The 16910-nt window shown below is 31.0% G+C and overlaps 2 protein-coding genes across 2 annotated transcripts; both read right to left on the reverse strand.

The window, feature by feature from the left end:
- Positions 1-114: 114 nt before the first annotated feature.
- Positions 115-2140, reverse strand: LOC110993192 (ubiquinone biosynthesis O-methyltransferase, mitochondrial-like). Its single transcript, XM_045634566.1, has 5 exons — positions 1894-2140; positions 1488-1602; positions 1021-1155; positions 600-867; positions 115-317 (listed from the first exon to the last, which is right to left on the reverse strand). Exons 1-5 carry the CDS (start codon positions 2019-2021, stop codon positions 202-204), a joined length of 762 nt encoding a protein of 253 aa, XP_045490522.1. The 5' UTR covers positions 2022-2140; the 3' UTR covers positions 115-201.
- Positions 2141-4181: 2041 nt separating this feature from the next.
- Positions 4182-12036, reverse strand: LOC110993326 (aldo-keto reductase AKR2E4). The gene is made up of 7 exons (XM_022259537.2): positions 11893-12036; positions 10506-10601; positions 9271-9441; positions 8646-8762; positions 5669-5836; positions 5118-5318; positions 4182-4693 (listed from the first exon to the last, which is right to left on the reverse strand). The coding sequence occupies exons 1-7, from the start codon at positions 11929-11931 to the stop codon at positions 4505-4507; spliced, it is 981 nt and encodes a 326-aa protein (XP_022115229.2). The 5' UTR covers positions 11932-12036; the 3' UTR covers positions 4182-4504.
- Positions 12037-16910: the final 4874 nt, after the last annotated feature.

Consider the following 16910-nt stretch of genomic DNA (forward strand, 5'->3'; position numbering starts at 1 on the left):
TAATAATACATAGCTTATCCATACATACATTTTTTTACAGTTTTCTTTAAATGTGTAAAAGTTGTGAATAAAAGACAATACTAAGAATTTCTTAGTTAATCATAAAAAAAATCATTACGAGAAAAGTTAATTTCCGATGCCTTTATTAAATATCGTTAAAATGATTTCATTTAAAATTATTATACATAATAAATGCTAAGCCTAGTCAATTTTCGTTGCTTGAATCGCATACCACATTGATTCAAAAAATACCCATTGCCAGATTTCGATGTAGGGGTAGTAAATTAAACCACAAGTGTTGTTGACTTCACAGTTATCTGAAAATAAACGTATTGTGTAGTAAAACAGGCGTTGTTCCTGGTCTAAACTCAGCTCTTTTAGGTTAAGAATTCAGGAAGAGGTGTATTTAGTAAAAACTATTCAGAGGATTCTCTAATGTATTTTTTAAAACAAAAAAGAAACTCTTGATACAAAACTAACAAATGTTTCACTGATATTTTTATCTTTAATTGCAATAACGAGATTAAGCATGTTTGCCTTCTTGTCTTATTAGGGTTTGGGAATCAATAATTTAAATACACTTAATAAATGTAACCTACTCTTTTCCAAAATCTTTGTAACATCCACTGGGCTTATAAATTTGCCATAATCGTGTATTCCCTTTGCGGCGCAACCAAATACATTTTCCGAAAAGAAAACACCTATTCTCGCTGTTAATGTTCTATTTGGCGCTGTTATGAATATTTTACCACCGGGTTTTAGGGTTTCTATGCATAGCTTTAAAAATAGGTCCTTGTTCACTACATGGTCTAACACTTCTGAAGCGATCACTGCATCGTAATAGTTGCGGTGACTTTGGGCATGATCCTAAAAAAATATATTTAACACTTAATATTTCTTACAAATTACACTTTTACATGTGTCAGAATGTTATTAAGTACATCGACCTTAAGAATAAAAATTTATGAAATTTTGAAGACTTTATTTCCGGATATTGATAAATCAACTCTTATATCTTACCTCGATAGTTGTGCAGTAGTATTTTGGTCTATTGTCTGCTACTAATGGAAATACGCTGGTGTGTTCAATTGCTAAGTCAATTAATTCTTGACACGGGTCTATCCCAGTAACTTGAGCTCCTATTTTTGCTAATGCCTAAAAATTTAGTTAAAATAAACTCCATTTGGAGTCTACAAATGATATTTGGTTTGCGTAAAATATATGATTACTTTTGAAAAGAAATATTCAAACGATCACGTCAGGGTCCTATGTATAATTTTCAGAAATGTTTGTCTCTTAAAACTGCTTATTACGTAGGCCCATATTTCAAAAGAGAATTATGCAATTAAGCATGCATATCAATACTTCCGCTCTATATTTCCAAAACACCTGTTAGCCCAGTCAAGTCATATATATTCTATTGCACAGTATGTCAAAAACAAAATATTTAGATAAACGTTACTTTTATTTTGAGATGTTGTACGTACCTCTGATAAAATGCCTCCTCCACAGCCTACTTCCAATATTTTCTTGTTTACCAGGGGTTTTGATGATTTCAAAATTTCGTCTTTTGATACAAGTCCATCTCTAATATATGGCACTCTAAAACAATAATTATCAATAAAAACTTTATATCACTTTATATTATCACTCACTAATAATAACCTATTTCACATATAAATATTGAAAGAAACTGCTTACTGATAAACATCAAAGTTGGAAATCTAATAAAACCTTTTCTATAACCTTGACATAGAATACGACAATGACGTAACATAAATTAATAAAAATGTAAAAAGTCGACATATTTTTTTAATAACTTCAAAATTGAGTTTCTCTAAAACCCGTTGTAATCGCAATGTGATATACCAAATTACTTAAAATGTGATATACCTGCGATGGTTCAAACTGTGTAAAGTCACCGTGCAGCCATGAGGGTCCCACCACAGATCTTTAATATTTCTATGCCTTTCAATTTCCCCTTCATCTACCGTTGTAAACGCATCATGTGGAGCCGACATCCTCTAGCAAAACTTAGAAATTCTGTTCATATATTTCAATTGAAATCCTTAAAACACACGCGACTGTCTTCAACGACTAACACCAGTTATAATACATCTGCAGTCAACATACACGAAACGTATAATATATACTCGTTATATAATTAAATATAGTGACAATTTTACGAATATGAGGTGAATTATGTTAAAGTTGAATAAAAAACAAAACCGATTAATACTTACGTCTTTTAAGACTTAACATGTTTTTATAGCGATTAACATTTATACGATATTCTTTGAAGTGGTAATTTAAGACAAAAAAATCATCTTTCATCTTTTTATCATTATACAGATACATTAATCAGTAGATTATCAGTAAAGACAAAAAGCTTACTATTGACAGCGACGATTTTATTCTTACAGCCATAATGGTGCATAATTACTATACATGACACAATACAAAGGACGACGGTTATGAAAGTATTAAACAACACAATTTGATTAATATTTGTTTTACTAATGATAATTAATTATTTCAATAGATGAATAATTAATTCAATATATTGCGATTTGCGGAGTGTATACACATTTTTGACTTAAATTTAGTTGCAGTGAGAGCGCATTTACGAATGGGCAGTACGTGAACCCGAATACGTTATCCACTTTGCAGTTTACTGAATCAAGCAGAGTGAATAAATAAATTTAGTATCATGTCTAATTAAAACAATACATAGAAATCATTTATTCGTAGATATATTCATTGACCGTTGTCTGGTATCGAGTCTGGTTTTTTCATCCCACGACTAAGTGACGGAATAAGTGAACTGCTAACAAATTACTTTTAGCATTATTATTTTTCATTAGATCAGTGAGCACTACAATTATGCAAATTCGTATCGTACTCTTTTGAAGCATATTCGCAACAAATCTGTTTATCTTATGGAGTCTGCTTTTAAATATTCTCAGTACAAATTTACCTCAAAATGTGATAATCACACTCTTTTTGGTTTGTGTGTAAACGACGATGTGTTAAGAAATATATCTAAATTATGTTTTCATGTTCATTACTTCCGAAGCAGTGACAACATCGTATTGATATGAAAGTGATGAAAATCTCGTCTAAAGATTGCATAGTTCCTTACCTGTTCCTTGCAACAGTTCGTTGTTGTTAAACCTTTCGAAAAATTATAACATTAGTTTTTAACAGTTTTTAAAAAAGCAATACGGCTTTAAAAACGTTTATAAGTTTGTTACATCCAGGTAATTAATGTACACTGGACATGTAGCACTATTAATTATTGTTGTTCGATATAATAAGAATCTTTGAAATGGATTGATATGAAAAACAGAAAATTTAAGGAAAAATTAAAGATGTCAAGTAACATATAAAATTAACGTTTGTATCGTAATATTAGAAGGTGAAATTAAAAAAAAATACATATATTGTTGATACATTGCTACATAAAAGCATATTACGGATCAATTCAACGAAGCTTGTGTAAATAAGTGATATTTTTTTTTACACTGTTCTGAAGTTTGATTGTTATTTGTTCAAAAGAAAATAACGTTTTTAAAAGGTCCTCGTGTAACGAGTTAAGAAAGAGAGAGGGTAAGAAAGAGTCGACGCTTTCAACTTTCAAGTCAGCCATTTTGGAATAAAAAAATGTACGCGGTGAATACCTTGAAAAACAATAAAAACCTATGAGGTTCCAGTTGTGTTTTTTCTTTAAACGACAAAATTTAAAAGGCATGTCTCGTATACAATTGGTACAAAGATGTCAATAACGTTATAACTGGGAAAAAACTTTTTGGGATACTATGTACTGATATTATGAAATAAAAGGCCCATTAGCGCTACCTTAATCATAAAGTGAGAAATAGAATACGAAACTGTGTTAAATGTAGTTTTATAATAATTTAAATATTTGTGCAGTAGTTTACTTTCCGAATTCCATTATGAAATTCCACAACCTAGTATAAACAGTCTCCCTATCTAGGCGTAAAGATTTATTAGTTCCCTAAATGTAAAACTAGATGGCGCTGGATTATTAATGTTATAAAAAGGTCGAGTTGCCTGTATAGTGCCAGTATAATCTTGTAGTCACGCTAGACTGTACAAAATAAGATTACAAGTCACGTCCATACAATGGTCTTAAGGGATTTTTTAAATAAAAAACTAGGTAACACAGATACTTTTTTACTATAATATCCAAGTATTTTTTAGTGTATTCAAAAATTTCCTGTTATTAAGCATAGTATTAGATACTTTTTAATAGTCCCGCCTAATCAACATTCAAAATTTGTACATTAGCTTAAGGTTTATTTTCCTCTTTAGATGATAAACTATTTAACATAATTTCAACCCAATAATACAAAGCAACATATATATTAAATTTCTATAAGCGTTAAGTTTTACCAGTATTTTAATGGTGCTTTATATGAATGAAAGAAAAGTAAGTTTTAGTTTACGTTGATATATCGAACAATAATTCATTTAAACATTATCAATAGTCTACAAAGGGATAGTTAGGATAATCCTTCCAATCAACGGGGTTTATGACGCGAATATTTTTATTGAAACGGTTAATTGTAGCTATTTCATCCTTTGTTAAGCTGAAATCGAACAAATCGATGTTCTGAGCAATGCGGTTTTCGTTTGTGGATTTCGGAATTGGGATTATGCTTCTGTCGATCTGAAACAAAAATATACAATTTAATGTCACAAAAGCCAAATGTTATGACTTTATTACGTAATTCGTGACTGTCTGGACTTTGAATTTATTATTACTGAATTACAGCGAGGCTGTCGTTTATTAAAATAATAATTAACTTTTGGTATTTGCAAACCAACGTAGACATAGACATATTATTTATTACAAACAAAACACACACATAAACACACAAAATAACAATAATCAAAGAGAAAAAAATTAAAGCCGGCAGCTAAAAGTAGCTTGAAATCAATATTATGTTGAATGATTTTCACATACGTTGATATATACAAAAACAATAATAATAATTCTAGAAAAACTTTGATCTTAAAAATAATAATCTTTATTCCATATTTGTCAACGTTGCTCTTAATGTATAGCAGGAGTTATCGCTAAGAATCCTTACCAAGTATCGAAGTACGATCTGCGAGGTCTTCTTGCCATACTTTTGAGCCATTTTAACCAATGCTGGGTCGTCGGCCCTTGGAGGTGGTGCGGATTCCGTCTTTCTGGAGACTAGAAAGCCAAATGGACTGTAGCCCATTGGCACTATACCCTTACTTTGGAGGTAGCTAATAAAATGCTCTTGAGTAAGCGTTGGGTTAACCTGAAATGATGTTCACGTCAAAGTGAGATTATTTATTGAAGCACAACGAGAAAGAGTTACTCGAAGTTTGTCTCAATAGCTTTATGCGAAAAGTTGATAGTAGGTATACTAGTAGTTGATTTTACAGACAGAATGACGTGACGAACGAAAATCTTTAAGTCTAGTACTTGAAACTCAATCTAATAAAAGGACCTATAATTTCATTATCTAATTTTTTCGTCGTCGTTTTTTTATTATTTTACTTTTTTGTATTTGTAATTTTCTTTATAGACACGCTGATTTTTTTTTTGTTTCTTTTCAAAAGATAATCTAACATATTACTAATAAATATCCAGACAGTTAATAATTACCTCAATTTCATTAACTGCTGGCCAGATTTTTGCAGTTGATAGAAGTCTGTCTATTTGTGACATATTGAAGTTTGACACTCCAATTGAACGCGTGAGACCAAGGCTTTTTGCCTGCTCCATACCCTTCCATGTTTCTGTGAAATCGACGTTGTCTGGAGAGCCATCTGCCTAGAAGAATAATTTTGACTCAATCGAAGCTGATTTGGAACAAAAAACATGTTGCTCGCATTTAAACGCTCGACTGCGATGTCAAGCACATCTAGTGCAGTCAACTAAAGTGAGAAGTGTTTGAATACATCAGCGTCACAAGTGAAAGAAACCTGCTTTTTTTAACTACGGGAGTCACTGCGCTAAATCTAAACTGTGGATTTAACCTTTAAACCTCAGAGCGTGCGATTAAATCAACCTGTGCCGACTACTGTACGTCATGTACGCCGGAACCCAATAATTAAAACACAATCTTAAATTGAAAACAATCTGATTGTGACAGTCGATCGATCACCTATGTGCATCCCAATAACCAAACCCTACGAAGACAATCCATTTTTGGCGACGGCTACCATGCAATCTTCACTCTTTACACTGAAATTTGATAATCAACATAAGCTAAAGTAAGTAAAACCGTACAAATAATATTAAAACATACATGTCTATGTTTAAAACATAACAAATAGCTTCCTAATTATTTTAAAAACTGGTGTATCTTAATATCGGATATTGGCATAGTTGAACTGTCATTTACATACAAAAGTCTATCCATATATACCGATCCGACCTACCATCGATAGCTTATATCGACAGATGGCTATTAAAATCCGTCGATTGGTTATTTAAACAATATTTGGAAAAAGATGTCTATCTCAGATGGTCAAAAATGGATTATGATAGGTTATTGGGTTTGGGCGTCATATACAATGGATGGATCCTATCGAAAATATTATGTGTAAACGTCATGTAGGTAACGAGAGGGCCTAAAACTCGATGGCGTATATAAAATACAGAAAATTGATGACGTCTATGAGGGAAACAGATAATTTAAGCTAAAATCAGGTGTTTAAGTGCTTTTAAATTGAATATTAAGCATTTATTGTGAAAACTTCATATTTGCTAAATTACTAAGTTAGCATCGGGCGTCGGAATTTAAAATAAGAATATACTCTATGGTACATACATGACCTTATTTCCTATTCAAAAGCGTGAAAGACTTTATATCTATTCGCAAAAAATAGACTTTTTCATTTTCCTAATGATGATTACTTAGAAAGAAAGATACATTTAGATCAAAGCAATCAGAATAACGTCTGTATATTGCAAGGGCTATCACCTAATGAGTATTTAAATTGCCATTGAGGTAAATGGATTTTATGAATACATAATACTACTTATATATATAATACTTGTTTTAGATAATTTAGAATAATACTTGTCTGGTCTCGCAAATTTTTTCTTCACAAACTTCACGCCGTACACATTATATTTCGATAATAATCATAAAATGATCTAATACATCGAAAATATAATTTTAGTTTAGTAGTAGTTTTTTTACACAAAATATATTACTTCTTTTTATATCTAAATATTTTTGTATCTGCTTCGAAGGGACTTAGTATAGTAGTCCGACTAAAGTGAGCCTCAATTCAATCCAACACAATATCAATCAATATATTGCCATGCTCAGGCCTAAGATAGCAATATGTACTGTATAGAAATTACACAATTGACTACTGATAATTGTTGTACAAATTCTATTAGATACAGTATTTTATTATTTTGTCAATATCGTCAACCCTAGGTCGCGGTGTCGACACATTTCTAATGTTAGGAAAATGCGTTAAGTGATAGAGAAAAGCTTAAACATATGTATTGGTAGGAAAAGTTTACTAGGTAACATTGACGTATAATTTTAATCATTTATTTATTTATTTATTCCACTATATTATTCTACCTTAACAGTTACTACTAACTCGATAGAACTCCAAAATAATACCCACAATTGATTAAATTATTTTTATAACAGCCCAAATTGCTCTGGCATCTGTTATATCACTGTTTCTAAGATACAAAATAAACTAACAAATATATAACGCGAAAGAATAACGAATCTATATTGAATGTTTATAATACTATTATGAATTTAGAGACAATACAAGTGAATTATTAAAAAAAACTTTGTATCAAAAACTTTCAAAGTATAGTATAGTATATAGTACTTAATGACCGAGAAATTTCAATAATGCCGTCTGTACACACTTCTCTCAGTTCTGTACATACTGTACATACTCGTTACGTTAATTGTATTTATAAAACACCGTTTATAATGGACTTGGAAACCGCTGCTGCTGTTTGTCTTTGTGCAATAAGTTATTATAATATTCTTCACGTTAACCATAAAAAAATACGCCATATAATGCACATAAAAAATGCACCGCAACATAAAAAGGGAATTAGGTTCCTAAATTTTGAATATTATCCAATTGAGGAAGTGATTAAACGAGTGTGTACAGATCGCTCTCGTTTTACTCGCGAGACCCTTTGACTCGTGCGCCAAAAACCGACAGGCGACCGAGAGAGGCGAGACCAACTGCGAGGAAGCGAAACGAGACGAGAGCTCTATTGTACACTCTCGTGCTCGGCCCGTCTCGGTGTGTCTCGACGTGTGTACAGCCGGCATTAGAGACGACAAGATTACAATGTTTACGTAGTTTGTAAACATCATTTCAAGAAACTCGTATGAAAGGGAATTATGTTTTCTTAGAAACATAACTTTGTTTCCAACTTGAGGACTATTTATATTATTGGAAAAGTTTTAATGGGTTTACGAATGATTTTAGTTCATACACACATCTGTAAAACGGCCATAGGCTCACAGTTGCCTAGACCAATAAATTATATCTGTTTTTAAGAAATTTAATCCGATTATGATATCTATTTAAAAAACTAACTTTCTGGGACTATTAAAACTATGATATATACTCACTTTAGTGGCGACTGGGAAATGAATGAGGTATAAGTCAACGTAATCCAAGCCGAGTTTCTTCAGAGAATCCTTTACAGCTGGGACCACTTGCTCTTCACGATGTTTGTCATTCCATAACTGAAAATAGAAAATATTCGTTTTTAAGCTCTCAGCTTCCGTTTGTAGTAATTATTATGTTAATACACCTTAAGTTTAGTTCCTCTTGTCCAACAAACTATGTATGTTAATTTATAGTAACGTTAGAAAAGACAAGACAATACAATAAAAATCATTTATGAAATTGCTTAATATAATGTATTATGAAATTTTCAATTAGAAACAATGTTTGTAAGTTTCCCGCTTAAATTACTGTATTTGTTATAAATTACTTGCATCACAGACCGTATATTTTAGTCGAAATTGTATCTGTAGGCGAAATGAAAAGGTATAATATAGGTACTATATTTAAAAGCCTGAATATATAGTTAACATACATTCAAGAACAAGAAACATTGATTAGTTAGTAATTACTCTGTCTCTATCTCATGTATGAAAGCTTCTTGTGACGAGATTTAAATACATATATTATGTATGTTTGGTTCCAATAATAACAATTTTTATATAGTACTAAATATATAATACAAACCTTTGTGGTAATGAAAAGGTCTCCTCTGCTAACGAGTTTGTCAGCAATCGCCTGCGCAATGCCTTGGCCAACCTGCTCTTCGTCAAAATATATTGCAGCCGTATCTATGTGCCTATATCCCGCCTTAATGGCCCAATAAACCGCTTGCCGGACTTCGTCTACTGACTCTGACTGAAGAGATTATAAAATGAAATCTTATGCTATGGAGAGTATGTAACTATAGTACGAACCATTTAATCCCAGATACATTTCAATTCGTATAAATTACTTTGCTAGTCATAGGCACGGTTTCCTATGAGCCGTCGTGGGGAGTTGGGGGTAGCTGCAGTGATAATACCTTTTTTGTGTTGACAACCGTGTTTCGTCATTATAGTTGGACCGTATTAAATGATTCGTATCAAAAAGAAATTGGTTTGGCACGTTTAAGCAACAAAAAAACGATATTTAAATTGGGTGCAGTTGAATAATTATTGTGTCATTTATTATAACATGCTCATTTATTCTTATGATTGTCATAACTCATTAGTTATCATTTCATTACTTTAATCATATTATCTAATTAGTAACATGGTTATGTGTAAAGAGAAAATTCATATCGCACAGTGCTAGTTCCGTACGAGATATTATAATTAGTTAATTAGACATGACCTATATATAGTATTTTATTGGAAATCAATTGGCGCGTTACATTAGTTTCGATCGCGTATTTTCGAGTATAATTTAAGATAATATCCAACAACTATAATACTTATATAATAAACTTTTAATAAAGATAATAGGTACACTAAAAGAACAATGTTGCAATGCACTAAAAAGGTAAGTAAATGATTGTAAAAAAATATACAAATTCAATAATTAATAATCATGCAATAATATAGCCACTCAAATATACGTACTTATAATAATATTTTTTAATAATTAAATTTTAAGGTTAGTTATTAGATATATTTTTATGTATTAGGTGATGTAGTTGGAATAAATTTCTTTTTTTTTTTGACGTTCATAAGTGTACATTATGTCACCTATATGAATAAATGATTTTTGAGTACTTATAATGGATAAAATATAAAACGTATCTTGCTTATAATTACAAAATGCGTCTTACATGTATCAAATTATAGTTATATTATGCTTAAATGATAAAAGTCAGCTAATGTAAATTACTATAATATATATAAATAAATATTATAAAAAATATATACATCGTGTCATTAAAAATCTTCTGTCTGTCCTACCTCCTTAGCTGTACCTCGACCGGTTCCCAGAGCCACTACAGGAATCGTGTTGCCATCATTCAATTCGATGACTGGTGCTATTACAGCACATGCCACCTGAAAAAAATATTATATTCCAAAGTAATGTACTGTTCAATGTGTAATAAATGTTTTTTTTTTAATTATTATATTATATATCATATTTATTATTTATATAAGAATAGTTCTATTCTATAGTTCGATAAATTACAAAAAAAAATATCATCCAATGCGGCGGCAGTATGAGTGCTGCAAGCAATTTTTTCTAATAATGTAAATATTAAATTACTTCTAAGTATTTTATAAAACACGAGAAAACTTTAACTATCGATTTTAAAGACGTTAATACGTCACAAGACGTCAAGGTCAGTTAATTATATAAAGTAAAAATAATATTGACTCAAAACAAATCTCTCTTAGAGAAAAATTTAAATGTTTAATTTTGTTAGGATGGTAAACCCGTTTTGCAAGATAAAATTCAAATTTTATTTTAAACACATAAAATAAAGTGGATTCAGTAATTATTAAGATACGATAACACAATACAAAGCATACTTATAACACGTATTTCAATTATAAAACTTTTTTTTTATTCCATGCAGACAGACAGTTCGTACATTACAAAGATAAGAAAAACTGTGAATAACAAAAGATTGATTGATTCATAGGATTGCAATTATACGCAAATTGTCTAAAGATAATCGATACGTGTGCAGTTATACGTCATTACCGACGTCTTTGTTATTTTTTATAACAATAGCTTTAGCTTGTTTAAATAAATTAAAATATTTAAATTTTACGTGCAATTCACGTTATTTCACAAGGACATGGCTAAAATATTTGATGTTTCTTTGTTTTTTATTATTTATATATCTGCCTTCTTTCGAATACTACTTACAAGTAGTAACAATTTTGCTATAGAAGTAGCAAATGTTTTCTTGTAAATCTACAAAAAAACATTTCTCTGTATATGTAGCCGAATTAAAAACGGACTCAATTATGAATTCTAAAATATTAATACATATTTGGGTACATCTCAAGTTTATGGGCTTAAAACAAGTAGTAAGTCAAAAATGGCTAGGTTAACGAACTATACTATTTACTTTAAACTATTTACTTGAAATAAAATTGTTTAACTACCTATTAGTTAAACAATTTTATTTCGGTAATTCTATTATGTACATCAAATCATTTTGCGAAGTGCGACATAGTAAATACCCTTGAATGACTTTAAAAGTCAAGATTTAGAAATTGTACTACATTTTGATTTTTGGTCTACTTAAATATATCGAAAAAATATCCTGACCCGTAAAAGACAAATAAGAATATTTTTTTATACAATCTGTCGACCCAATCTAATACCACTTACCTGAAATAAAAGCACAAAAACGGCAACCGGAGGTAACATCTCGTAACAAAAGCTCCTTGATCACTGACCACGGAGCAGCAAATATCTTGTTTATAACTAGTTAGTCGAGTACAAGAACATCTGTTTATTTAACACGATTATTCACCTCGCCTATTAATATCTAATGTTTCTTTGTATTTAGAATAACTAATAACGAAAAAAGGGTTGACCAATAATGCCTCGACCAATAAGACAGGCAGGCGCCAACAATTTAGCTTAGCTTAGAATACATCTTTGAAATTAGTAAAATGTTAAATATAAAGAACGCCTTAGTGACGATGCAAACAAATACTTAGTGTTTTAAGTGCGGTGCGTGAAAGACATTGACATTTTGTATAAATTTATTAGTAGACAAACATATTCAATTCCGTGTATTTATAACCGGAAAAAATATTTTATATTGTGTGTTCCCTAGAGTAAAAAACTTAGGACTTCCGGGCTAAATGCGTTGAATAATTCAAGTGTGTTCATGGGTTAGGTACCAGTATTTGTACCGATGACAAAAAACAAAACGTATGATAGTCCTTTATAACTAACCCTTACTTCCGAACCACCTTTTAATGCGAGTGATAAGAAATTGTAAAAAACAGTTTGTATCACCTTGATCAACCCTTGGATATATTCATATGATAAGAAAAGTAACAAAATAACAAAACAAACGCTAGATTGTTTGAGAAAAAAATCTAAAGCACATATTTAAAAAAATGTAACGATAGACATATTTTTATTTATACTTTTAAGATTGATAAAAAAAAAACAAGATTTTTTGTAAGTAGTTTATGTAGACATAAAATAAACTTTGTTCTGCTTTTAGAATTTACTTAAAAAACAATTAGACTAAATTAATATAACCAAAACCACAGACCAGAAGCGGAAGCATCCCAAAGTTATCCGCCCTTTTTAAAATACTTACCAGACTAAACCTAGGAGAATTCAGAATAGTGGTGCATAACAAAAGACGCCACGTGGGAAAATATTCCAATAGAAATGTCGCAGCCAACTAGCTTAGTTAGCCGTTCAATTAACAGCCTAGACTTAGATAAAAGCCGCGGTCGTTTAACAAGCGGCTTGAAACAAGCTGTACCGTTCACCGTACTGGCTTAGGCAATTCCTACGATAGAGCCATTATTGGACAAATTAATAAAAATAGATTAAACCATGTTTCTTCTTTTACACATGACCTATAAACAAATATTTATTTTAAAATTAAATTCCTTGAGTCAAATTCACATTATTATTGTCACAACACTCTTGATATTTTTCGTGAAACTTTGGACAACACCATCAAAGTTGCCGACGCCATATAGACAGTTTGAGAGTGGCAGAAATTGGAATTAAATTTACATTAGCAGGCAACAAACTAGGAAATAATGAAACATCATCGATTCAGTCATCCAACCTAGATGTTTGATCAACTGGCGGAACATCTTACAGGCCGCTAGTTAAACGGCACCGTTTAGTTAAAAGGCTAGGTTGTTAATTACACGGCTAATTTAGCTAGTTGACTGCGACAGATACATTCTATTGTAAAATTGCGTAATCATAAAATTTTATCCTACACAAATAATGACTACCTACCAAATTAAATAATTTCAGAGGTTAGGATTTCTCTATGCGTACTGTTTCGTATATATTTACCATCATTAATATTGCGTCAAGATTTATACATATTTAGATTTATTTATATGAAGGTTAGGTCCGGTTTAGTACATATTCAATGGTATATGCAGATGCAACACCCCGTATTGCATAGCAATGAATACTTACATCAATACGAAAACCAGGTTGTCCTACTTTGATTTTACTTTCACCAGCGTATTTGATACCAAATCGTCAAGCCAATAAATTCAGTCACCTTTTCCCGCCAAATAAGACGTGACATTATAATAGACACAGGCAATAGAAACATCTTTGATTCAGTAAGGTCATGAAGCTATTTAAACAATAATCGTATCCTCAATAAATATGCAAATTAATGTTTTAAACAAAGATATAAAACTCTTATGCAGAAGAATATTTTTTATTAATTATAGCCGGTTTTACTTTAGAAAAAATATTATTGTTCGTTAAAAAATTTTAAAGACGGTATTCCGGTATCAAGCCCAGTGAGAAGTCAACAGAGCGAAACGTTTTATTTAGAAAATTATAAATATCGAAAGTAATATGAGAATTCATAGGTATTATTATATCCATAACATAATAGTTTCAACATAAAAAAAAATTGTTAGTATCATAATTATTAAAAAAAAACATTTGAACCATTTAGGTACCTAGGTACTTTTACCTATTTAAGGGTCAAGCGAAGTATATTATTATATTGTTATTTACTGTAATTACAGTAACTAAAGAGAAAGTAGAGACATAAATTATATAATGAAGTTAAATGTCAATAACCGAATCACAAACTTAATCTGATTACTCTCCACGATTTCACGGCCATGGACAAATAACAGTAAAGATCGTTATGCTCTCAGGTCGCAACGTGCTGAGGACAGTTATCCATATACATATTGGTGTGACATACAATTCTGGTGACACCTCCCTGCTTTAAAAGTTTACACCAGAGTCGTCATTCACTCGTGCGACATTCCGTTAGCTAGTCTACAACTTGACATTTCGAATATTATGCAGTGATTTTCGCTGGTGAAATAGAAAAAAAATATTGGCGGGAAAATGAAACGTTACTTAATTATCTGTGCGATATTATTGTCTATAATAAACATAGGTGAGTGTAAGACTCGCAAAATGGATTACCCAACGGAAAAACAATTAGTTTTACAACGTAAAGAGACGTCTCCTGTTGATTTTACAAGATTACTTGTGATGAGAGTAGTGTACGGGATGGCTAAAGTGCTGGGCTTTGAAGAGCCTGTAAGTGGAATATTAAACGGTGCATTCGTACCTCCCGGAGCTGACGACGATGATGACTTTGATGATGATGACGATGGTGGACTATTTGATGATTATTGAGTTTATTCATAAGTAAGATTGGTGTGTAGTAAATTATTTATACAAGCGTCGCTATTGACTTTAATTGTGCTGTTTATTTTATATTTATCTTACCAAATAAACTTTGCATTTATTTTAAATTCTTAAACGGAGCCCTTTGTAATTTATTCTTAGTTAAGTTATTATCGCTAGAATTAAGCACCTAAAATGTACTGTAAATAATATTTTTTCGATAATTTATTTTAATAAGTAGGGATTTTACCTTTTCTGTTCTAGTTAGAAGTCAAGTATTTATATTATTACTAAGTATTTTTTATCATAATACCAAGAAATTGTGTACCTGGTAGACAATATATCTGTTTTTTAATAAGTTTTTAAAAGTACATGTACATATATATAAAATATTTTGTTTATATTTTATTATTCCTATAGATACTATGTGTAATACTTACATAGAAAAATGTATTGTTTATGTAAGTTATAAAAATAAATTTCAAGTACTTATACACATATTTATATTACTACATATATTCGCAAATGTAAAATTGGTTCAAAATGTGTTTATTAAATCTACACTTAATGCATTCCGAACAGCGTGAAAGATAAACCAGTATACCTAGGTTATTACGAAATTTGAGGATCACTTAATATTCATAAAATCTCATTTTACAGATAATACATACGGAATTTTAATAATTTACTTGGACCTTGCCAATGATCTTGATTTATGACACAGATTAAAACACATATTTGGTTTATGAATGCGTCACGCGACAGTGAAAGCACGTAAATGCAAAACGTAATTTGACACCAATCGAGTGTAACGCTCTTCGTCACGCAGATATAATTATCAAGAAGCAACTTTTAATATTCATCGCATTCTTATCTTAAAGTTATATCTTAACATTTATGTATTATAAAAGAGGCTTATCATTTCTATTGTCACAAACGTCGTCTCCAAAACTTAACAAAATGGGTATCTCTTTATGGCTGTCCAGTAGGCCCGTTCGTCCGTTTACTTATTTATATAAATATAAAAATATTATGTTGGTTTATGTACGCTTCAAAAACTCAAAAAAGTTATGTACCGATCGAGCTTAAATTTGTTGTGGAAACAGATGTAGTACCTAGTTAATTATCCAACTGAATTCTTAAAATTCACTTGATCTCAGATCTCAGGAATACAACTACACATACTTAAATCGAAAATAGGTGTGCCAATTATCCCATAGCGGGATATTAATCTGCCACTACACAACAACTCATATAACGGCACGAGTCTTGCAGTTACGAAATTAATTAATAACGTAGTGGAAGCAACGATTTTAACGGGGCCTTTCAAACGTGAAGATGTCTTCATTCCTCTGATGACCCATGATCCCGACCGACACACCATTTCAGTTTAAAAGATCGCAACTCCCATTTCGACTGGCATTTGCAATCACAATCAATTCATTCAAAAATCTCTAGAATTGTGTGGTTTAGACATTTTAGATGCCGATTGCTTTTCACATGGACAACTGTATGTTGCGTGTTCCCGAGTTGGTTAAAACCATATCTGGTTTGCCGTCTTTATATCTACGCAGACAGTGGAAAAACAAAAAACATTGTATATCCACAAGTATTGCAAAATTAAACTTAAGTACATATATGAAATGAATGAAAATGTATATGATTTTTTTTTGTTTCTCATTTCTCAACCATTCAATCACAATATGCCACAGCGAATGGCATGGCAGGGTACAGCTAGTAGGTAATAAAAATATAAGGCGACGACTAGATACAAACTACAGTATTTCTTACCATGATAATCAGAAAGGTTTTTCATCGAAACAATAAAATATGTTTGTTTTGGAATATAAGATACAGGTATCACTTATTCCACGTCAAAACTTTGTCACAAAATCCCTACTCATCGGCAAAGAAGACGGAGGGTGTAGGCCGAGAGAAAAACTCTCGATACAGTTTTAAATCAAATCATCAATTAACACTTATTTTCAAGCAGATATTGCAAATTATTAGAATTAGCC

Source organism: Pieris rapae, chromosome 3 (assembly GCF_905147795.1).
Source record: "Pieris rapae chromosome 3, ilPieRapa1.1, whole genome shotgun sequence".
In the NCBI taxonomy this organism is placed as follows: Eukaryota; Metazoa; Arthropoda; class Insecta; order Lepidoptera; family Pieridae; genus Pieris; species Pieris rapae.

Excerpts from the sequence above, each read along its gene's own strand:
- LOC110993192 (XM_045634566.1), bottom strand. The coding sequence starts at position 2,021 with ATGTCGGCTCCACATGATGCGTTTACAACGGTAGATGAAGGGGAAATT. Across the intron at positions 1,156-1,487 it reads GAGGAGGCATTTTATCAGAG|GCATTAGCAAAAATAGGAGC; the intron begins GTACGTACAACA and ends CTAAATTTTTAG. Across the intron at positions 318-599 it reads TACAAAGATTTTGGAAAAGA|ATAACTGTGAAGTCAACAAC; the intron begins GTAGGTTACATT and ends GTTTATTTTCAG.
- LOC110993326 (XM_022259537.2), bottom strand. The coding sequence starts at position 11,931 with ATGTTACCTCCGGTTGCCGTTTTTGTGCTTTTATTTCAG. Across the intron at positions 8,763-9,270 it reads ACCTTTTCATTACCACAAAG|TTATGGAATGACAAACATCG; the intron begins GTTTGTATTATA and ends TTCTATTTTCAG. Across the intron at positions 4,694-5,117 it reads AGATCGTACTTCGATACTTG|ATCGACAGAAGCATAATCCC; the intron begins GTAAGGATTCTT and ends TTTTTGTTTCAG.